General features: G+C 43.6%; 1 protein-coding gene across 1 annotated transcript in view; it reads right to left on the bottom strand.

Annotated features, from left to right (window-relative positions):
* Window positions 1-25,165, bottom strand: part of MTRR (5-methyltetrahydrofolate-homocysteine methyltransferase reductase) — a 209,374-nt gene that overhangs the window by 151,661 nt on the left and 32,548 nt on the right. The window contains exon 2 of the mRNA XM_075212756.1: window positions 4,675-4,827. Coding sequence (XP_075068857.1) covers window positions 4,675-4,818 — 144 coding nt within the window. The 5' untranslated portion in view covers window positions 4,819-4,827. The remainder of the gene's footprint in view (window positions 1-4,674; window positions 4,828-25,165) is intronic.

The following is a 25,165-nucleotide window of genomic DNA, read 5'->3' as shown; positions in this document are numbered from 1 at the left end:
CTCCGGAAACCAGCGCCAACCACAGCCTCCGCGACCCGCCGACACAGCCCAAACTTGGACCGAAGGAAACAGAAGAAGTTCCGCCACAGAAACAGGTAAGTTTAGTGCCTTTGTACCACACCAGGATATCTGTTCCGGATATTTAGGCTGGGGAGCTCCGATGCACACAGCCTACTCCATGCTCCACTAGGCCACGCCCCTGATGTGCTTTGTCTTTAATAAAATTGCCATTTTAAAAAATGACTGGTTCCAGTAAATATATCCTTAAGTCTGAGATCCCTGACAAGAATTTCCTGTAGACATAAGTAGTGAGAAAAACTGTTTTAGCACACCAAACTCTATATATCTGGCTATCTTTTCTGAAAAAATCTTCTTGATGACACTATGAACCCAGACGATTTAGACCCTGGTATGGAACCCAAGGGGCGTAGAAAGAGAAGATCCTCAGAGGATACTCCATCCCTTAATATTAGCGTACACCGATCCTCTTTCTGGCCAATTAGGAGCCACTAAGATCCCAAGAACGTCACCCCTATATTGCTGTCCTGAGAAGCATGGGATTAGAGGTAACAACCTCGCCAATACAGTCATGGCGCCTACTAGTGTATTAGTATATATATATATATATATATATATATATATATATATATATATATATATATATATATATATATATATATACATATATATATATATACACACACACACACACACACACACACACATCCCTATTTGTCCTCAACGTGTTGATTTAATAAAAAGTTGCAGGGTCAAGGGTCTGCTTATGCTGAAATTCAAGGTCATATAGTTGCATGGACAAAAATGTTTAAGTAGTTTCTCTATTTTTTTTTTCTAGAAGCCATACTTACGAGGTCTCCCCTACAGCCGATTTATGTGACTCCCATAGGAGAGCTTTCTGAAAGCTCATTAAGCTGGAAATATATGGCTAGGATTCAAATTTGTATTTTAGTTGTGGGGTTGTGAAGGAGTGATTCATTTAATCGCCATATGGGGTGGATGCGATACCCAAGATCTCTGCAGTTATCGGTGCATGGTCAGACCATACTATAGATTTTACTGGAGTCGTTTTTTAATTTTAAAGTGACATCGTGGCGGAGGAGAATCATATCAATTCTGGAGTAGGAATTATTTTATTATATATTATTAAATTACGTTCACTTAGTTTTGGGGCAACCTACTTCATTACACTACAAAAAGCCTAAAATTGTAGTCATTGTAAAAATATTTAAATGGGAAGCCCATCAACTCATAGTAAATTCATGAAGCAAATGGGGATGTTGGGTTTTCAGGAGTTCAGTCTTTTCATCCGAACCTGGTATCTGCCAGGTAGCAAGCATATTATTCTCTGAGTTCACAGCTCAGAAAGAGGGAGTGTGTTTCTTATTCATATAGCTGAATTCCACCCCCATATTAAGACAGAGAGAGTAGTGGTTTTCAAATACTGGAATCCTGCTTTATTTTGGTTCAAATAAGTGTGAAGATACCTGGTTTATTTGGCTTAATTATACCCACTTCACACTTGCTTGCCACCAAGGGGTACCATGCTATACCTGAGAATTGCACCAAGTCCCTTCTAGGGTTTAAAATTTATGAATAATTAATCTCATTAATTATTGGGACATTATGCAATTTGTGGCTTACCCGTTATTTTTGTAACATCAAAAATTACCTACACACCAGTGACATCTCAGATGTTCTAACGAGGCATCTTTTTCCTGAACCTTTTTAAACAGTCCCCTTTTATAACTAGGATATCGATTCACGTAATTCCCTTGTTTAACCAGGTACTCTAGCGCCCAAGTATTACACATCTATTGACCTCCACATACAATAGCACACAAAACCGTGTTAGGCTGGGTACACACTATACAAAATATCACCCAATGTAATATCCTTAATGATTTTACGGACGATTAAAAAAAAAAGTCCTGATTAGAATGCCGATTCATGCATACACACTAAACACATTTTACACAATTTACCTTCAGATCTGTACTCTTTATCTATCATCGGGTGAAAAGATTATGATTCTGTACACTCCATATTGATCTATGGACACTACCGGTCATGAGTGCATACACACTGCAGAACTGGAACAACATAGTTTGATTGTTGAACAACATTTTTAGTCCGGTTTAAAAATGAAATGAAACGATACGATGTGCTTTAGAACGATAATCGTTCATCGTTGCAGCATACACACTAATGCTATATTGTGTCGCATAGTCGTTTATCGTTTCATTGGCCCGATAATCGGGCAAAAACACTGTAGTGTGAACCCATCCTTAGTCACTAGATCCCCACAGTTCTGTAATCAAATTACATCACCATAGTCCCGCGCCCTACTATAAAATGCAAAATTCACAGCATTGAATATCTATCACTCATTAAGCCTCGTCCCCCGGTGCCATGAATTTTGCCATTTATAGTGGGGGCGGGGCTATGGTGACATCACAACCCCCTTCCATAAGGATCTGAGAGATTACCTAATCTCCCAGGAGTCTGGGAGAACTCCCAGAAATTTGGGAGCCTCCAGGAAATTCTGGGAGAGTAGGCAAGTATGACCTATATATACTCTCACATATATATGTGAATTTTGCATTTTATAGTAGGGCGCGGGACTATGGTGATGTAATTATGCCACCACGCCCCCCCAACTCCTGTCACATGACCTGTCCTCTTTGACCTTCCGGAGGCCTAGTCAAAAAAGTAGGCCAGTATGATATAGGCCTAGGAATGAGAGCAAGACAGTGAGTTAGAGAGAACGATGATTCCAAGGCTGCCTCCATTGTAAAGTAAATAGGGTTACTTAAGAAGAGCAGAGAGCTGACTGCAGGGAAATAGTTAATGGGGTAAATAGTTTGCAATGTTAATTCAGTGAAATAGTTCATAGTTTGCAGAGTTAATGAAATGCAGTGAAATTTAAATAAATAGTTAGTTTGCAAGGTTAATACATTGAAATATTAATTTAATATAATGCAGTGAAACTGAAATAGTTACATTGAAGATCATGCAGCCAGAAAGAATTTCTGTGTGTAGTGGCAGAGAGACTAAATAGAGATGTCCCAGCATGATTTGTATGCAGGCGAGGGGGGTGATCTTCACGTTCCCCAATAACTGCACAGTGCAAGAAGTGGTGACTAATTGGGAAAAACAGTGGAGATGTGGCAATTTGGGTATGAACGGACATCATACCTTGCCTTGTGTACGCACCAATCTGGAGCATGCACTGGGCATGTGCAGCACTGGCTTAAGTTTGTTTATGGAGCTCTTTCACACCAATCAATGAGGCAAATCAATTATTAAGTACAACGGTACTTTTATTATTATACAAAACACCAAAATAAAATTACACTTTAAACAAATGGAAGGCCGGTTTAACACACACACCCTTGTTCCTTACCTTTCTAGCCTAGAGGACTGCAGTTACCGTTTTCTTCTGTAACCTTGAGTCCCAGCCGTTGGCCCAATTTTCTTTCCCTCTACCAGTGTGGTAGGAATCGGATACAAACCCCACCCCCTGCTCCAGCAAGCCCACCAAGCTATAAGACTCACGAGGGATCGTGCTGAGGAACCATGACAAGCTGGTATTGTGAGAGTAGTTCAAGGCTGCAGCTAGTGTTCAAATCCCGTAACAGACTTTTTTTTTTTTTTTTAAATGGTGCCTTGAATGCAGGCATTGCAGTAGCCAAAAACTCTAATGCATGTTCTCTCCAACACAAAAATCTCTGCACTCTGAATCACCTGCCCCAGAGCTGGGTCCCTCCTTTTAAAAACAATTATATTTCCCATACTCCCGGGTCTAGCCCATGGGTGGGCTTGGATATATTATCCCTTGGGATTTGGCAGCTGCCATAAGGCTGCTACAGATCTGTACCTTCTCTTACCAATACTGGGCCCCAAACTGGTTTCATTCAAAGCTGTCTAGCTGACCACAATCTGAGACAATGGGGACATACTCCAGCTAATTAAGAGGTTAGGCCAGAATGACTGACACCCCCAGTATTAGCCCCATACAAACTTCAGTTGATCAGGGTTTCCTGTAGAAAAAAAGGGGGGGGGAAGTTACTCATAACCCTCCTGGCCACCTATAAGAAAACATATATGCATCCAATAAAATCCTGACATAAATATTATAAAACATTATCAAAAAACATATCCCAACACAAATATATAACAGTCCCCCACTATTCTGTAAATTAATGCAATTGCGCACAGTGCATACAAGTAGATACACAGATTAAAATTAGCATACCTTTATATATTTAATTATTGCAGCAATATTACGGAACAATCATACATAAATCCAAATCACACCACAGTTGCATATGAATATAATATGAACAAGGGGTAATGTTAACCCAAGTAACCAGACACTGCCCCTTCCCTGCACCCTGGGGATCTGGGTAACACTAAAGGGCTAGAAATATATATGTTATAGTCCACATTTGTGAGAAATACAGTGCAGGCTGTTTATGGTGAAATCAACCCCTTGTTTCATCACAAATCATGGACATTACAGTTTACCTCAACTTTTGACAGTATACCTGAGAGCATCCTTAGCTTCAGCAACCTTATTGGTGTCCCTATACTTTATGGTTTTGTTACATAATAAAACACTCATTCACAACATGAATTATCTTAAGATCTCACCTTATGCAGATCTCTCAGTGAGAAAATGTCAGCAACTAATCCATGGTGATCTGCCTGTTGGCCTATTTCCTCAGCAATAGCTTTTGACTGCCCCTTCTGTGTGCCATAAAGTAGCAAGAATCTTCGCTTTAATGCGCCACACATAATATAACTCTGCACAAAAGAAAAATTAAGGTAACTAAACTCTCAAGGCTAACTTCTAAAATAAAGGAACATTTCAATCAAACATATTTTTAGAGGTCTTGGAAGAATGATCAATATGCTCATTTTGATAAACATAAATATGAAGAGAAAGTGCAACATCCCATCTGTCCAGTGAGTTAATATCAAAATACTTAAAAAAAAAAAAAAGGTACCAAAGATAACCTAAACCTTTAAATCAATTTCTCAGTGAAGTGCATGATGCTGGCAACACATGGGCTTATCCTGTTGTAAGAGCACCAGATTCACTTTAAACGGGCCAAATCACATGGTGCTTATTTAGAAAATGAACACTTTGATGACAGAAGTCAAATATAAATATCAATTTGAGATATGCAGTTCATAGAAAATGAGCTTCATAAACTACAGCACTTAATAGAGCAAAATATGTTTAGCTTTAAAAATACTGATCTATACATATGTGATTCAATCTAGATTGTTAAAATATACTTAAGTGGAATTAAAATGTGCACTAAAACTAATGATTAACAAATTAGACTGAGGTCCAGGCTTTGACTAAACCACTTCAGCCACTTCATTTTATTGTATTTAGTCACTGTCCTACTAGAATTTAAATTTTATTCCAGTGCTTGGTCTCTTGCAGACTGCTGCATATTTTCCTTATCTATTACCCATCCATTTTGTCCTCTATTTTCTTTGATTCCCAGTCCTTGAAGCAGAGAAACACAACCATAGTATTACAGTGGTGCTAAAAAAAAATTGTGAATCCTTTACAGTTTCATTATTATAGATCTGTAAGGCACCACAGTGCTCCACAGCACCATGCGGTAGAGAAAACAGGAAATCCATAATACAAAAACACAGAAGGTAGACAAAATAAATGTAGACTGGCTTTTCAAAGAGCATCTAAAAGATTTGAAGGCTGTGGGAAAGACTGATTGGGCATGGTAGGGAATTCCATAAGTGGGTAGAGCAGTGGGAGAAGCTTTCTGAATTCATGTAAAAAAAAAGTGACCCTAAAAAGGTGTTCAAACCTTCATCCAAGTCATAAAATTAAATAAAAAGAGAATCCAATAAATCAAACATACAAAATTATATACTTTTTCAATTGATTTTCAAAGTCTGAAAAAAAGTTCAGTTAAGGGGACAAAATTAGAGTAAGGATTGGACTGTCAAATAATGGGATGGCAATCAGGTATGAGTATGAGGGGCACTGCTCAATTTAAAAAACATAAACCTGTGTCGCTACTCAAGACATCACCTACCAAGGACTCGTCTTCATCACCCATCCATGCCTCGATCAAAGGGGATTTCTGAGAACCTCTAAAAGATTTGTTGATGCTCATAAGGCTAGAAAAGGTTACAACATTTCTAAAGACATTGGTTTTCATTAATCCACTATCTGGCAGATAGTGTGCAGAGAGAATTCAACACTAATGTTACTCTTTGTAATGTCCATTTCTATCGTCACCAATAAAGATTGTCTGATGCAATTAATGTGGTTCCAACACACAAAGAGATTTAATAGCAAAATATATGAAAGTATAACAAAATACAAGAAAGTATAACTGATACATTACACTTGCACAATGAATCCAGTAACAGCTCATCAATCCTGAAGTCTGTGGTCAAAGAGGCTGTTACTGCATGAGCGGCTACTTTATATACAGTTTACATTGGGGGAAAAACCAGTGATGTCACAATGTACACACAGATTACATTAAGAATACTTCATTGGTTCAGGATTCAGGTTAGTATAGTACAGTGGAAGGCCATAGGTCAGTTTAAAGGATTTTTCTCACTCCACAGCTGTGCAAGTGTCTTGCGTAAGGGAACCACCTAAAATCTGATTTAAACTAACCCATTAACAAAGTATCTATGTGTAATAATCTTATACTAATCATAACTAGCATTCGCTATGTGCAATCGCTTTTTTTGAGGATACCAGATTTCTGCTGGTAAAATGTGGATTAATATAAGACCAAACCCCATACATTTCTTAGGATCTGAATCATAAATACCTTTAATGTAAATTTATCTTTATATAAATAATCTCTAATTTCTTAATAATAAAAGAATGTGAGTTGGAACTTTGTTAAATGTGAACTATTTACAAATTTAGGTGTGACTGTATTTGCTCTGTTTACCTGTGCGATTGCATAATCAACCCTGGTATGAGGCAGCGTTAAACTATTACAATTAATATTTATTAAATTAGAACGACTTCATCCAATTATTCGACATCTTTTAGGAGTAACCGTCAAACAAAAATCACTTCAAGAGCAAGGCATATAATATTCCGAGAGATCCCAGAAAACCCCAAGGTAATATCAGAAGGTTTGCTTTTTTCCTATTGGTTAGCAATGGTAACAATTCTGGTGGCCTCCAGTCCCAATCGGATGACAGAACTACATAAATTTGGTGAGCTCTCCACTTTTAAATTCAATTACTCAAAATATTATGTTCCAACACTCTACCGGAGATACTTAATCTATTACAAACTGTTACGGCTAACAGCTATTGTTATAAGCTTGCAGAACAGAAAGCAGAGGTCTTCACATATAGCAGCCAGAGTAGTCAGAGACAGGCTTAAGGATTAGGGCTGGCAGCAAGCAGGGATTCCCAGTGACAAGCCAGAGGTCTGGGCAATCAGAATTCAAGAAGGGTCCACAAACAAACCAAAAGGTCACAATGGAAAATCAGGTCAGAGTATAGCAGAGTATCCACAGGGACAACTGGAACACAGGAGGAGGTATGCTATAAGCCCTCCCTGCCTTAAATACCAATGACAGCCAATAAGCAGTGCAAACAGGAACTCCACCCATTGCCCAGGAGGCTAATAATTGTGCAGAACGCCTCAATTGCCCAGGAGGCAGATAATTAACTATGTGTTCAGCGCACATGCCCAGCTCGCCCTACAAGCCGGGACGCTGCACCAATTAATATAGCGTACTGGCCATTGCCCTGATCACGGCGGAGAATGCGGATGCAGCCAGGCATTGAGTACTGAGTCACGGCAGCTCGGGCACCGCCGCAACTTGTAACACAAACTATCAATACATATCCCACTAACATTCTTCACAGTGCTCAAAGGTACAGTATGTCAGGAATTTTGCCTGGGGAAGGAGACCATATTTTTAACATGACATACTGCACAGGTGCAAACATTTGAGAGGACTTCAGCAGCCACTATTTGTGAATTTCAACCATACGGTTATGTTTTTCAGAGTGATGAAAAGGACCTGCTTGAATGGAGCAATGCAGTATTTTTGCTTGTACTTCTATGAGGAGGGAGCAAAATTAAGCGAAGATTTCATGTCGGACATCTCCTTGGAGTGTCTCTGTGGATTGTTACAGAGGCACCTTGCGCAACATTGAATCTGCCCCTTAGGGAGGAATCTAACCCCACTTTGAAGTCTATGACAACCTCAAAAGAACACAAAATTATAACTCCATTATATAGACACATTTAATTTTAGAAAATGCCAATGTTTCCAATGCCCTACTACACAAAAGTCAAAAGCCTAGGTGATGGAACTGAACAGGATAATAAGAGAAAGTCACTGTCCTTTAGGTACCCATATGTATCATTTAGCACCAGGTACCAGCCCTCCTAACAAGACTATTAAACCATAACACCTCTAGTGCTGTCAAGGGCAAAAAGGCCATCTAGTTCACGAAGGCTCAAAACAAGTACTTGTAATTCACATGGAGTAGACAAGAGAAATATTGAAATTTCACTTCGCCATTCAGCTTCTATTTTCTCCTTTGGACTCCATAGAGACACAGAATTTGACAGCATATTAGATGGGCCAAGTGATTCTTGCCTGCCCATCTTTTAACCTATGGTAATCTCAAACCTTATTTGATTTCTAGTTCTTTGTAAGGATATCCTTATGTACATCCCAGGCACGTTTAAATTACTCTACTGTATTAGCATCTACCACCTCAGATGGGAGGCTATTCCACTTATAATCCAGTACCCATTCTGTTGAGTAATATTTCCTTACATTTCTTCTGAACCTACTTCCTTTGAATAATGTTTCCCTCCTGTACCTTGTTAAAATCCTTGACATATTTGAAAGTTTCTATCATGTCCCACCTTTCCCTTATATACTCCAAACTATATATATTAAGATCTTTGAGTCTTTTCGGGTAAGTTTTGTGATGTAGGCCATGCACCATTTTATTTGTCCTTCTTTGTACAGTCTCTAATATATTTATATCCTTCTTGATATATGGCCTCTAGAACTAGACACAGTTTTCTAGATGAGGCCATAACAATGACCTACACAGTGGCATTATTACTTCCTTCGTTCTACTATGAATTCCTCTCCTTATACAACCAAGCATCGGACATTGCTTTGTTACATTGCTTACTTGCCTTTAAGTCATCTGAAATAGGGACTCCCAGAAACATTTCATCCTCAGTAGTTTTTATTATAGTATAGTGCTGTTAATACTATATTTAGCCTTTGGGATTTTGAAAAAAATCAAGTGCATGATTTTCAATTTTTTGGGCATTAAACTGTAGTTGCCACTCTCTTGACCACTCCTTTAGTCTACCTAGATCATCAATAATTTGTTTCCCCCTCTAGTGGTGTGTCTACCCTGTTGCATATCTTTGTGTCATCTGCAAAAAGGCATACTTTCACTTCAATGCCATTTGCAATGTCACCAATAAAGATATTAAATAGCACTGGTCCAAAGATCCCTGGGGTACTCCATTGGTAACCTTTCCCTCCTGTGAATGCACTCCATTTACTACAACTCTCTGTTTTCTATCCCGCAACCAAGACCTCATTCATTCAACCATCTTAGAATCCAATCCCAAGCTTTCGTGTTTATTTAAGTCTGCGATGTGGGACAGTGTCAAAAGCCTTACTAACATCTAGATAAGGTACATCTATAGATAGATATATATATATATATATATATATATATATATATACACACACACACACACACACACACACACACACACACATATACACACACACACACACACATACATACATACATACATAGCTGCCTAGAGAAATTCATGGCCCCAGTACAGCAACTCCATGGGTCATCTCTTATAGTTAAACATGGTTAAAAAAAATGTTGTGCCGCCGCTTTTTACTCACACATGCCCCCTTGCACAGCAGCTTTGCTCACATATGTCCCCTCTGCCCACATGCTTTAATCACACATGCCTCCCTCTGCCCACATGCTTTAATCACACTTGTACCCCCTCTGCCCAGCACCTTTAGTGACACATGCCCCTCTCCATCACCTTTCGTCACAAATGCCCCCTCTCCAGCACACCACCTTCTTACCTTATTCTCCACTGCACAGCATGGGAAGATATCCAGCAGCCTGCCGAGTACCATGTGACCACTGCAGTCAGATGACCCGGCGTCTGAAGGTACCTGAGCTGAAGGGGATTTAGCCACTACCGATCCCCCTGCACTCAATAATTTTTTTTTTGTAAAAAATAGTACTTTTAAAATATTTTTTTTTAAAAAAAAAATTAGGTCTCCAGAGGGGACTCGAGCCACCAAGCAGGCCCAGGCAATTTGTAGCCACCCCATCCCCTCTCTGCGGCTATATATATATATATATATATATATATATATATATATACACACATACACATACACATACATACATACATACAAGTTAACCCGTGCATGATACTCATGCATTCTAGTCAAATCAAGCTACTTAAGGTCTTAAAAAGGTTCTTGTCATGCATTTGGGCCTAGCCCAGGCCTCCTCAGGGGAAGAGCGTTACTACCCGACGCAAGCAGCCTTTTTAATGTGTGTTCATGAGGTAAAATTACCTCACGAAAATGAGTTTGACCCCTCAACTCGTAAATTTAGCCTTTACCACCCCTCCCACGGGAGGAAGGGGGGATGATGGGAGTTAACTGACTTAACTATTCTAATTTTTTTGTCAAATAATGTCAGTATACCAAATTTCAGGTCAATTGGAAAATAGTTTTTTCCACACACACAAACACACACACACACACTAACGCACGCCTCTACACATGTGTGTTCATGAGGTAAAATTACCTCACGAAAATGAATTTGAGCCCTACCAAATTTCAGCCTTTTTTGAATTTTTTTTCCCACACACACTAAGAATTTAGTAGGTCAGTGTATAACTCCGCCCAGCAGGTGGCGCTGCAACTTGTTTTTTTTTTCCACACACACACAGACAGACGCCACTAAGCATATATATATATATATATATATATATATATATATATATATATATATATATATATATATATATATATATATATATATATATATATATATCTATCACTGGATTTATACTTACAATAAATCTTTTTCTCTGAGTCCATCTGGGGGACACTCCTTAACCATGGGGTTGAGTCGGGGGGAGGAGTCTGGCACCGAAAGAGTTAACTTTTTTCAGCTGACAGCATATCACCCCCGTCAATTCCCACATACCTCAGTTTGATTACAAAAGCCATTAGGAAAATAGGCCAATCAACCAAGACACACCACTCAACAGAGGGGGGAGTAGAGACAAAACAACGAAAAGACGAGGGGGATCGGAGTGTCCCCCAGATGGACTCAGAGAAAAAGATTTATCGTAAGTATAAATACCGTTTTCTCTTTCATCCATCTGGGGGACACTCCTTAACCATGGGGACTTACAAAAGCAATCCCTCTGAAGGGTGGGACCGCTCTGATCTCCTTGCACGCAGAACACTACGGCCAAAGGAGGCGTCCCCAGACGCAAATATATTAAATTGGTAGAATTTCGTAAAGGTATGGACCGAGGACCAGGTGGCTGCTCTGCACAGCTGGTCCGCCGTGGCTCCATCACGAGCCGTCCAAACCGACCGGGTAGAATGGGCAACAATACGTTTCGGCACAGGGAGATTAATACTTTGGACATAAGCCTCCCTGATAGTCAGGGTAAGCCATCTGGCAATAGTTTGCTTAGATGCTGGCCATCCCCGTTTGGAAAAGTCAAACAACACAAATAGAGACTCTACGTAATGCCCTCACTACGTCCAAATATTTATTTGTCTTTGTTCTTCTGTTTGGTTCTTGTCCAGCAACCACCAGCTGAGGACCTACCTCCTCTACTGGTACCTCGAGCACGGGAATGCTCCTCTGGGATGGGATCCTGCCCAGGGTAAGGTCGCGAAAGATGTCACCATCTTTCCCAGCAGCTTCAAAGACCTGGCTACTGACAGCCTCTTGTCTGACAGGATCCTGCCTGTCCACTCCATCTAGGACCTCAACTTGTCCTGTGGAGACAACCTTCTGCTATGTACCAAGTCCCTCACTAGTCTCAAGAAACTCATTCTTAGACAAGGGATTCTCTGTGACCCTTTCAGACTCTAGAAGTTCGGTCATAGACTGAACAACTCGTCTAGCCTTAGCACCCTGAATGGGTGTGACTAAAACATTTTCCCTTACTGGAAATTTTAAGCCTGTAAAGCTTCGTCTGAACGAAGCAAATCGACAGCCCTGAGCTCTTTCTGATTTGACAGAAGCCAGCGAGGTAATTTTTTCCAAAACCTGAGGTGAGCTGGTCCCATGAATTCTATCACGATATTCTGGACCTACTCGTCTACCGAGGACCCTGTCTGCTGCCAAGCAAACCCAAGCAGCCGTCCTCCCACCCCACCCTCTGTAACCAGAGGTGGGTGGTAGTCATGCCACTGGTCTATCCGTCAGCTTGGCAGAAGAAGCTCTCCGCGCCACAGGGGCAAAGGATGACCTTCCCCTACGGGACTGTCTCCTGGATTCCACAGCCCCTGGATCGGTAGTCTGGCCTCTGCCAGACCCGCCCCCGTAAGGAGGCTGTCTGAAAGAACGAAACCTAGGCCCAGCCCTATGTCTTGGAGTATTTACAGGCAAGGACGTCTTCTTGCCCCCTGAAGCCTGTAAAATCCAAGAGTCTAATTCTGGACCAAATAACATCCCACCCGTAAACGGGATGGATTCTAATGATCGTTTAGACTCTGAATCCGCATTCCAAGCCCTTAACCATAATGCCCTTCTAGCTACTACAGCTGTAGCTGAAATAGACGAAGCTATGGAGGCCGAATTATGGGCCGCTTCATATACATAGCCTGCTGCCTCCCTTAGCTACATGGCCAGAGGCAGTAAATCTGGATCCTGCAAGGCAGACTCTAACTGCCCTGCCCAGACTTCCATGGCCCTAGCTACCCAGGTAGAGGACAATGCTGGCCTGAGGCTAATACCGGCGGCCGAGAAGATAGACTTCAGCAGGGATTCTAATTTCTTGTCAGTCGCCTCCTGTAAGGTCGCTGAACCGGTTACAGGTAGTGTAGTCTGACGAACCAATCTCGCCACAGGTGTATCTACCTTTGCCACCTGTTCCCAATGGGTCATATCCTCCTCCTGAAGGGGATACAATACGCCAAACTTCCTCGGCATAGAGAACCTTTTATCTGGATATTTCCAAGAGGCCTCTACAATATCCCTCAACTCAACTGAGGGAGGGAACCTGACCACCTGCTTAGAAGCCTTCTTAAAGAGGGAGCGGTCCAAAGACTTTGTCTCCTCTACTTCAGCAAACCCCAGGGTCTGACGAACTACTCTTACCAGATCGTCCATAGCCTGGTGCCTAGAGTTTCCTTCTGACTCTATAATGGACACATCTGAATCGTCCAACAATTCCCCCTCCTCCTCTGAGGAACTCTCAGAGTCTGACACTGACCACAGCGCTTTAGCTGTTTGTCTACGTCTTTTAACACTACGCTTGTGTCTGGGGTTCTCCAGTAGATGGGTAAGCCGGTCCAGGCTTTTAGCCACCGCTGACCAACCCACCTCTCCCATCTGGGAAACCCCCGGGAGGGCTGGGAAGGGAAATGCACCGACCCCTGGGGAAAATGACTCATCTGTCATTCCTACTGTTATACCCTGAGAAACCACAGATGTAGCTGGGATCTCAACTGGTTTAGATAACTTATTTACAAGGGTATTAACTCCCTGTGTTAAGGCAGCCGCCCACTCAGGAGGATCTACCGTTATGGTGGAGGCATCTATAGGCTGTTTCACAAGAGCCACAGTGCAGGCTGCACAGAGCCCCCCCTGATCCAGCCGTTCACTTGTTAGTTTAACATTACATTTTGAACAGACATTATGTTTGGTACGTGTTGTTTTGCTTTTATCTGCCATCACAAGATAAGAAAAACTAAATCACGTTTCAAAATTCACAAACACTTCTCCAATTTATCAGAAAATACAGATTAAGTTATATTAACTTATCATAGTATTTCTGATTTAAATAAGACAGGCTTGGAGAACTTTATAGTTTTCTCATAAACAACAGTTCTCTCAACACATCATTGTCTTATAATATACATGTCTACACATGCACACACATACACACAGAAGAAAATAAAAGTGATACTCAGCGGGGAAGATATGTGTCAACAGTGCACTTCTCTTCAAATGACGGCTGCAACTGTCCTCCTTTTGAAGCTTGGCGCCAAAAAGGGATCTTCCACGTGCTCACTCAGCGGGGGAGGGGAAGAGGTGTTTCTCAACAGATTCCCCTACCACTGGAATCTCCTTCTGTGTCTCTGCTAACAGTGATTTCCCCTTTCTACTTAGGTGAAATCCTGTTGCTTTATCTTTCTCACATTTTGCTACCACACCGCAAAATACAGGTACATATTTATCTATGAACCAGTGAAAAGATAGTATTTCTGTTCCTTTTCCTCTATATAGAGAGTATAAGGTATAATTTTTTTAGTCAAGCTGAAAGGCTGCAGCAGGTTTTTCAGTAATGACTGCAATTAGCACAGAACACCTGGGCCCATTTAGCATTACATTTGGAACAGACAATATGTTTGGCACGCCCAAACACTTCCACAACCTTTATCAGAAAATACAGACTAGGTTATTTAACATATCATAGTATTTCTGATTAAATAAGACAGGTTTGGAGAACTTTATAGTTTTCCTTAAACACAGTTCTCTCAACACCTCATAGTCTTATAATACACATGCATATACAGAAGAAACAAAGTGATACTTAGTGTGGAAGATATGTGTCAACAGTGCACTTCTCTTCAAATGACTGCTACAACTGTCCTCCTTTTGAAGCTTGGCGCCAAAAAAGGGATCTTCCACGTGCTCACTCAGCGGGGGGAAGCGGTGTTCCTCAAACACATTGCCCTTCCACTGGCTCTCCTTCTGTGTTGTTTACCTTAACAGCGTTTTGCCCTTTCTCTAATATTAGGGGAAAACCTGTTAGAATGTGTTCCCCGCTAGCGCTACTTAAAGCGCGCCATCCTCAAGAATTCACTGCCATCCCCACAAGAATTCACTGCCATATACCAAGGAACTTGGTATACTCCAGCTGGCTTTCGGGGAACCTCAGCAGTAAAGGCGCTGTCTGCCTAATGGCAGCGCCCGTCCTGCATCAGCGGGGACAGGCTCTTGCCGACTGCTTCCCGCTGTGAGAAGCGCTTCTTACAGCGAGTCCCCCCCCCCCCCCGCCGACAGGCGCTTCTCCCACGAGTCAGCTGTTTGCACGGAGCCTCTCGCCACTGCCAAAAGAAAAAAAACTGCAAAAGAAAAGGAAAAAACCTATAACCAGTGAACCCTGTTCACTGTCTCTCTTGGAGCTCTTCAGGTGCAACCTTCTTCCAAGTGCACCCAATTCAAACTGAGGTATGTGGGAATTGGCGGGGGCGATATGCTCTCCAGCTGAAAAAAGTTAACTCTAGCCAGACTCCTCCCCCCGACTCAACCCCATGGTTAAGGAGTGTCCCCCAGATGGATGAAAGAGAAAATATATATATATATATATATATATATATATATATATATATATATATATATATATATATATATATATATATATATACACACACACATATATATATTATACATATATATATATATATATATATATACATATATATATATATATATATACATATACACACACACATCTCATTTTATGAGGCTAATATCATATTAACAGTAAGGGACCAGCAAAAAAAATAAAAAAAAATTATGCCGCACAGTAGTGCCCCAGTTCACATCATACCTCATAGTTGTGCCCCCAATTCATACCTTGCCACAATTGCCCGCAGAGACACATAGTATGCCACAGTTGCCCCCAGAAACACATAGTATGCCACAGTTGCCCCCAGAAACACATAGTATGCCACAGTTGCCCCCAGAAACACATAGTATGCCACAGTTGCCCCCAGAAACACATAATATGCCACAGTTGCCCCCAGAAATACATAGTATGCCACAGTTGCCCCCAGAAACACATAGTATGCCACAGTTGCCCCCAGAAACACATAGTATGCCACAGTTGCCCCCAGAAATACATAGTATGCCACAGTTGCCCCCAGAAACACATAATATCCCACAGTTGCCCCCAGAAACACATAATATGCCACAGTTGCCCCAGAAACACATATGCCACAGTTGCCCCCAGAAATACATAGTATGCCACAGTTGCCCCAATACATTTTATGCCACAGTAATGTCCCCAATATATTTTATGCCACAGTAATGCTCCCAATGACTCTTATGGCCTCAGAATTGCATCAAATTTTTTTTTTAGGACACTAATAAATGAATAAAAAATTATATAATTTTATACTTACCTCTTCCAGGCGTGAAGCGGTCCGCAAAGGTGCTTGGGAGGAACTCCGCAGCAGTTCAGCTCTTCTCCGGCTGTCATTTAGACAGCGGACGGCGTGCCAGGACTCAGGGGGCTGCGTGCGCCGGGGGTTGCCGACCCCTGGAATAATGTATGATGCTGTGCACAATTCGGAGGAAAACTTACAACTCAGTGCCTCCTCTTCTTCAGCAATGCTTTTTCTGTGCTTCGGGTGTCCACAGCAGGTAGTGTGTAGGTTCGTCCAATTGCAGTCTGAAGACCAACCTTAGTGAGAACTTGTTCTCTTGGAATGTCAAGATGTCTGGCTGATGAGGGTACACATATGATGGTAATGGACCATTGGGATGTAGAAAACTGATTAAAACCTTCTGTGATGTTGCATTCTTATTCATGAAATAACCTAATCACCAAGCATCATTATAGACGCAAGTCACAAAACCTTTTATTTCTTTCAAAGGCAATGTTTCATATGGAGTATTTGTTACCTTCACTTTACTGGATAAGTCTGTAGAAAACCTCTTAATTATTAAGTGTGACAGAGTCACTGGTTTGAATGGCAGGTATTCATGTCCCAGGCTGTCTGACTTGCATGCTTTTAAACCCAGGGAGATTGCTATGTATAGGAAGCAGCATCCAAAAGAGCTTCAGGAAAAGCTGTTAAGGGTCCCTGGTGTTTTGTATGGAGAGAGCAGAGTGGGCTCCATGCAAAAGGCCCAATCCGGTCTTCTGGTCTCCAGGCTCACAGCAGACTAATTAGGAGCTGCACCTGAGTGATCTCTGTAAAAGGCTGCAGTTCTGCCTCAATCAGGCTCTGAGACCTGGGGAGGAGGTTGGTTGCCTCCTGAGAGACTTTGTCCCACACACAAATCGAACACATTATTGCTCACCACAGCAAAGTCTTTCACCCTTGAGAGGGTCTACATGAAAATGTGTAGTGAGTGCCAGACAGGCAAGGCTTTTTATTTGTTTTGTTCATTTGAATGTGCTAATAAAACTGGCTGAGGTCAGTTACACCTCAAATAATGGACTTGTATGGCTTTAATGCTGCTGTTTGCTGCCATCTACCCCGGGAGATGGTACCTATTCCCCTCACAGGGTCACATAAGCTATTCTGTGTTCCTGGTATGAAAGCATGAAATGTTTGAGTTCCAGGTACTCATCTTGCTTCCTCATGTCGGTTGTGTAGCAACATTTCATTGTCCATTATTTCTTTTTTGACACGCATGTACAAAGTTCATATTCTTAATATTCATCATCATCATCATTGCCCTTTACCCAGTCAAACAGTTGTCTTGGAGTCACAATTTGTTTTATATAAAGACGCTGTAAACTCACCCTAGCTTCCAGCCTCTTAACCAAGGGCGGGCTGGGTAGGGGGGCATATGTCCCCCGGGCCGGACAGACAATCTGTTTTAGGCCGGTCTCCATCTTTGTGGCTGGCTCCTCCTCCGGGACCACCCACCTTCCTTCATTGGCAGCGGATCTGTAGATCTGTCCTGCCTCCCTCCATAATGTGTGAATGTGTATGTATGTGTGTGGGGGGGGCATGGCAGCATAATGTGGGGGGGAGACACGGCAGCATAATGTGGGGGGGGAGACACGGCAGCATAATGTGGGGGGGGGGAGACACGGCAGCATAATGTGGGGGGGGGAGACACGGCATCATAATGTGGGGGGGGGAGACACGGCAGCATAATGTGGGGGGGGAGACACGGCAGCATAATGTGGGGGGGGAGACACGGCAGCATAATGTGGGGGGGGAGACACGGCAGCATAATGTGGGGGGGGAGACACGGCAGCATAATGTGGGGGGGGAGACACGGCAGCATAATGTGGGGGGGGAGACACGGCAGCATAATGTGGGGGGGGAGACACGGCAGCATAATGTGGGGGGGGGGGAGACACGGCAGCATAATGTGGGGGGGGAGACACGGCAGCATAATGTGGGGGGGAGACACGGCAGCATAATGTGGTGGGGAGACACGGCAACATAATGTGTGTGTGGGGGGGGGCACACGGCAGCACAATGTGTGTGTGTGGGGGGCACACGGCAGCACAATGTGTGTGTGTGGGGGGCACACGGCAGCACAATGTGTGTGTGTGGGGGGGCACACGGCAGCACAATGTGTGTGTGTGGGGGGGGCACACGGCCGCACAATGTGTGTGTGTGTGGGGCGGGGCACACGGCCGCACACTGTGTGTGTGTGTGGGGCGGGGCACACGGCCGCACACTGTGTGTGTAAGTGGGGGGGGGGGGGAGACACGGCAGCACACTGTGTGTGTGGGGGGGTCGACACGGCAGCACACTGTGTGTGTGTGGGGGGGGAGACACGGCAGCACACTGTGTGTGTGTGGGGGGCACACGGCAGCACAATGTGTGTGTGAGGGGACGACGACATGGCTGCATACTGTGTGTGTGGGGGGGACGCGGCTGCATACTGTGTGTGTGGGGGGGACGCGGCTGCATACTGTGTGTGTGGGGGGGACACGGCTGCATACTGTGTGTGGGGGGGGACACGGCTGCATACTGTGTGTGTGGTGGTGGGGTGTATGGCAGCATAATGTGGGGGGGGTGTATGTTAATATAGGGAGGGAAAGGAGTCTTAATATAGTGTCGGGGGTAGGATATTTAATGGTGGGGCTAATTATTTAATGGGTGCTATTTATTTGTGGGGTGATGCTGGGGCTATTTAATAGAGGGCCTATTAATTTAAGGTGAGGTGACGGGACCTTTAATTTAATGCTGGGGTAGTTTGGGCTATTAATTGAATATGGGGCCGATTTTGGGGAGGAGGGCTATTTATTAAATGTGAATATGAATTATATAATGCCATGGATGGCTGTGGGAAATGGCTATATTTATTAAACATAAATGCTACTTAATTTATTGCTGGGGCTGTTTGGAGGGAAATAGGTATATTTATTAAATGTATTTGCTATTAATTTAATGTCAAGGTTGTTTGGAAGGAAATAGATCTATTTAGCAAATGTCTATATTATAATTTTAATGTTGAGGCTGCTTGGAGTTTTCTAGATTTCATCTACCCATTTTTTTGCAAATACGGCATCCAACATTCTAGGATCCAGACAAGCAGCAACTGAGCTAAAGACACCAGCAGCCACAGGGTGGTGAAAGTGACAAGACAGGTAGGAGAGAGCAGGACAGTCTGCCAACTGTCCTGAATCTGGTGGGGCAGTCTCGAATTTAGATGACCGTTCGGACAGTTGGGAGGCATGTCCCGCTTCACCATGTATTGCTTGTGAAGGCAGAACTGTGTGCACCCAACATTAGTGCACAGTATTGCCTGTGTATTTGTCTAAAATGATAACCACGCTACATTATAGGGGGTTACCCTGTCTAAAGTGCTCAGGCCCCCCAGAGCCTTAATCCAGCTCTGGTCCTGGGCATAAATATATATGGATTAAGCAACACTAAAATAGCCTTTTTATATAGATAAATATATATTGTACCAAACACCACCCTTTAAGGATGAGCCAGTGATGTGTGCTTGCCCTCTGGCTAAAGCCTGCCAGCCCTCCTCTGCTCTTAACAGTTCTGCCAAGTCCATCACATGAATTCTTCCCATGAGGTGTGGCAAATAAGTGCCACTCAGCTGGAATCCCAAAATGAACTTGTTTTTTTTTCTGTTTTTGTATTGGGCTGCACACCAATCTGGTAAGTGAAAATCTTGGTCCTTCACTAGTTTATTTAATTTGCACCCATTAACAGTTTCACATTCTGATGTAAAGCACAAACACATAGAGAGTGTGTACCATTTGCTCCCACAAGAAAAGTGTGTTTGGATGCAGAGAGGCAACTTATTTTATATCAGAATGTGATCATTTGAAGTGGGCATACACTTCTGAAAGGTTATTCAGAATGAGTCTTTTTTGTGTTCTTTGGGACCACCACTTCTTAATGTCACAAAGTCCTTCTTACCAGGCATAATCCAATTCACTGCAGTAGAAGGTGTACTACTGCAGTCTTTTAGAAGAAGTGTCAAAATAGTAACTCTCACAACTTTGTGTGGTCACTTCAAATGTTTCTTTCAGTTTTTGCAATATGACACCATCACAACATTGACTATTATCAGGCACAAGTTCCTCAGCTGAAATATGGAATACTGTATTGCTTTGATTCTAAGACGCACCTTTTTCCCATATAAACATCTCTAAAACCAGGGTGCGTCTTAGAATCACAGGTGCGTCTTAGAATAGCAGATGGAAGTTTGACCGTTGTTGCTTCACTCTGCCCGCTGAATACAGTGGCACTCTTTGCAGGTGTGGAGCCACCATTATTTCATTATACTGGAGCTGTATTATGTTCATTTTGATCCCTTTACTGCAATCAAAATGTTGTCAAAAAGATTGCACTACGAAGCCACACTGAAACGAAAAGTTATTGTGTATGCAGAAGAACATGGAAATTGTTACGAGCCGCGGCGGTGCTCAGCCGCCGCGACTCCCCTACCTCCGTCCCGGCCGTCGCTATGGCTACCGGGACATCACTCTTGGGGGCTCGTCGGCCGTTGCAACGGCAAGACGCTCTTCTCTCCAGAGCCGCGTCCCGGCATTACAGTGCAGCCGGGCGCGTGCGCAACAGCGGGGCAAGCCTGCGGGCTAATTGGGACAGCATGTGTGCATTTGGAGAGCTGGGCTCTCATTGGTCTGCTTCAGTACTTAAGGCAATGAGGTCTGCTGCCTCATTGCCGGTTATAGCTTCTGCTTCCCAGTCTGCTGACCTGCTCTGTGCCTGTTCCTGTCTATTGAACTTCTGCTGACTTCCCGTCTATGACCCTTGGCTTGGATTTGGACTTTGCTAGTGTATCTCGTGACCCTGACCTCTGGCCTGTTTACCATTTTTTCCTGTCTGCTTGTGACCCTTGACCCCGGCTGGTTATTGGAATTGCTACCTGCTGCCGGCCCTTGACCTCTGCGTGGACCTCACTCCGCTTGCCTGGGTTCTCCCCAGCCGGTATACACTTCACGACCCTCTGTCAGTCTGCAGCCCAGTCTGTCCCCACCATCAGGGGGCTCCAGTGAACACCTGATTGGCAGAGTAGACTCCGGGTTGTGTTGTGCCGGAGGGGCTGGAGGGGTTCCTAACATTATAACCGGCCCACACACTGAGACGAGATTGTGATGGATGAAAGCGGATCCACACCGTCTCCGGCTCAAGCCCTAGCAGGCCATGTTGAGTCCTTGTACCAAACGATCCAGGGATTGGCTGAGCGTTTGTCCGTTCAGGAAGAACTTGCAAAAACCTCACAATCCACTCCAGATTCCACTTGTGAACCCAAAATGCATTTGCCGGATCGGTTCTCCGGAAATAGATCCCTGTTCCGGAATTTCAGGGAGAGCTGCAAGCTCTATTTTTGGCTGAGACCCCGCTCTTCCGGTTCAGAGCAGCAAAGAGAGTCGAGATTATCATTTCCCTTTTACAGGGTGACCCCCAGTCCTGGGCCTTTTCCTTGCCGCAGACCAGTCCTGCCATGCAGTCAGTAGACGCTTTCTTCGAGGCATTAGGTCTACTATATGATGACCCGGACCGAATGGCCTCCGCTGAAGCTCATCTACGGGCCTTGAAACAAGGCCGGCGGTTGGCAGAGGAATACTGCGGTGAATTTCGTAGATGGTCACCTGATAGTGGATGGAATGACCCCGCCTTACGTAGCCAGTTCAGTCTAGGCCTGTGGGAACAGATTAAAGACTCTTTGGTGCAATACCCGACTCCTACCTCATTGGAGGATCTGATGCACCTCGCCATTAAAATCGACAGAAGAATTAAGGAACGCAAGTCTGAGAAGGAGGCATCTTCTCTTCCATCTGCCTTGATTCCTGTTATCACGGATGACGAGGAGCCTATGTAACTAGGAGCGTATCGTCTATCCCCTGAGTAAAGAGACAGGAGGCGATCTCAAGGCTTATGTCTCTATTGTGGCACTAAAGGTCACTTTTCCTGTTCCTGTCCTAATAAGCCGGGAAAAGAGCATGCCTAGGGAATGAGGGGAAGGTTCACCTAGGTCTGCAAATTGTTTCCCCAAAAAATGCTGTATTAATCCCTGCACAACTCACGTCCAGGGCTGGTTCTGTGAACCTGTCGGCCTTCATTGACAGTGGAGCTGCAGGCAACTTCCTCGACATCGGGTTTGCCCGCTCTGCTGGAATTCCGATGATTAAACTCAATTCTGCCATTACTGTATGTGGCTTAGATGGGAGTCCATTGCCCGGCGGCAAGATTACCTGGGAGACCCCGCTACTACAATTGAACATTGGAGCTCTCCATTCGGAGTCCATCGTTTTCTTCCTTATCGAATGTCCGTCAGTTCCCTTTATTCTGGGCCACCCTTGGCTATCCCGTCATAACCCTGTCATGGATTGGGTAAAAGGAGAAATTGTCCAGTGGAGCTCTTATTGTACACAGTCGTGCTTGACACTACCTCTGTGTGTGATTCAGTCTATTCCGGAGCAGCTTCCCTCACAGTAACATGAGTTCTGGGATGTCTTCTCCAAAAAGGCTGCTGATACTCTACCACCACACCGGGAATTCGACTGTGCCATCGAGCTTATTCCTGGTTCTAAATTACCCAAGGGATGCTTGTACTCCCTCTCCGGTCCAGAGACCAAATCCATGCAGGAATATATTGACAAAAACCTGGAGAAAGGCTTCATCAGGCCATCCAAGTCTTCAGTAAGAGCAGGGTGCTTCTTTGTATCCAAAAAAGACGGTGAACTCAGACCCTGTATCGACTACCGAGGGCTGAATCTCATTACAATTAAGAACACCTATCCCCTTCCTCTCATCTCCGTACTTTTCGATCAACTAAGAGGGGCAACTATCTTCACAAAAATTGATCTTTGAGGTGCATATAACCTCATACGTATAAGAGCAGGTGATGAGTGGAAGACGGCATTCAATACACTCTCGGGCCACTACGAGTATCTGGTCATGCCGTTTGGTCTTAGTAATGCCCCTGCAGTATTCCAAGATCTGATTAATGAGGTGCTACGTGAGTTTCTGGGACATTTCGTTGTTGACTACTTGGACGACATCCTCATATATTCGGAGTCGTTGTCAGTACACCAGGGTCATGTCAGACAAGTCCTACAAAAATTGCGAGAACACCATCTCTATGTTAAACTCGAAAAGTGCAAGTTTGAGGTTCAGAAGGTATCCTTTCTAGGTTATATAATCTCCTCAGAAGGATTCTCCATGGACCCAACCAAGGTCCAAGCAATCCTGGACTGGGTACAACCGAATAACCAAGGCGGTCCAAAGATTCCTGGGATTCGCAATTTATTACAGAAGATTTATTGGCGGCTTTGCGGATATCGTGGCTCCTATCGTCACCTTGACTCGCAAGGGAAGCGATCCAGCTAATTGGTCTCCACAGGCAATAACTGCATTTGAAATCCTGAAGAAAGCCTTCGTGTCTGCTCAGGTCCTTAGACACCCGGATTCTAAGGTACCATTTATTCTTGAAGTTGATGCCTCGGACGTCGGTGCCGGGGCCGTCTTGTCACAAAAAGATCCCCATACTCACCGCTTACATCCATGTGCCTATTTTTCCAGTCAGTTCTCTTCAGCGGAAACCAACTATGATGTGGGAAATCGAGAACTATTAGCAATTAAATGGGCCTTTGAAGAATGGCAACATTGGCTGGAAGGCGCTGCACACCAGATCTCCATTATAACGGATCATTAGAATCTGCAGTATATACAGTCGGCCAAACGACTGAACCCCCGACAGGCTCGTTGGTCGCTGTTCTTCATCTGTTTTAACTTTATAATCACTTACCATCCAGGTTCCAAAAATGTCTGGGCAGAAGCCTTGTCCAGAAGCTTCCTGGCACACCATGCTCCGGTTACTAGTCCAGAGCCTATTGTTCCTGTGTCTATGATCCATGCTGGGTTAACCCAAGACCTGAGCTGTACCTTACAAAGGTTTCAGAGATTAGCTCTTGATAATACTCCAGTAGGATGCTTGTTTGTCCCAGTTCATCTAAGGAAGGCAGTCCTTGCTGAAGCACACAATAATCAGACTGCTGGACATCCTGGAGTCTTCAAAACGTTGGAAATCCTTTCCCGTACTGTATGGTGGCCATCTTTGTCTGCTGACGTCAAGAGTCACGTCCTGTCTTGTGAGGTTTGTGCCAGAAACAAAATTCCCAGGACTCGCCCGGTAGGCCATTTGGTTCCTTTGGCCATTCCTGCAAAACCATGGACACACTTGTCTATGGACTTTATAGTTGATCTGCCACCCTCTGCAGGACACGATACCATTTGGGTCGTGGTAGACCGGTTAGGCAAAATGTCACATTTCATTCAATTAACCAGACCTCCTACTGCTCGAGATTTGGCCGTCTTATTCATTCAACATAATTTCCGTCTCCATGGACTCCCTACTGATATCGTCTCCGATCAGGGTTTTCAGTTCATAGCACAATTCTGGAAATCCTTCTGTACCCTTCTCGGAATCAAGGTCAGTTTGTCATCCGCATACCACCCTCAATCAAATGGGCAAACCGAAAGGGTTAACCAGTCCTTAGAGAAGTTTTTACGATGCTACACATCGGAGTTCCATGACAACTGGTCCTCCTTGTTACCCTGGGCGGAATTTGCCTGTAACAACTCCTGTCACTCATCTACCAAAACCTGTTTTTTTGCAA

Source organism: Mixophyes fleayi, chromosome 5 (genome assembly GCF_038048845.1).
Source record: "Mixophyes fleayi isolate aMixFle1 chromosome 5, aMixFle1.hap1, whole genome shotgun sequence".
NCBI lineage: Eukaryota > Metazoa > Chordata > Amphibia > Anura > Limnodynastidae > Mixophyes > Mixophyes fleayi.
This window is presented reverse-complemented; position numbering and strand designations above follow the sequence as displayed.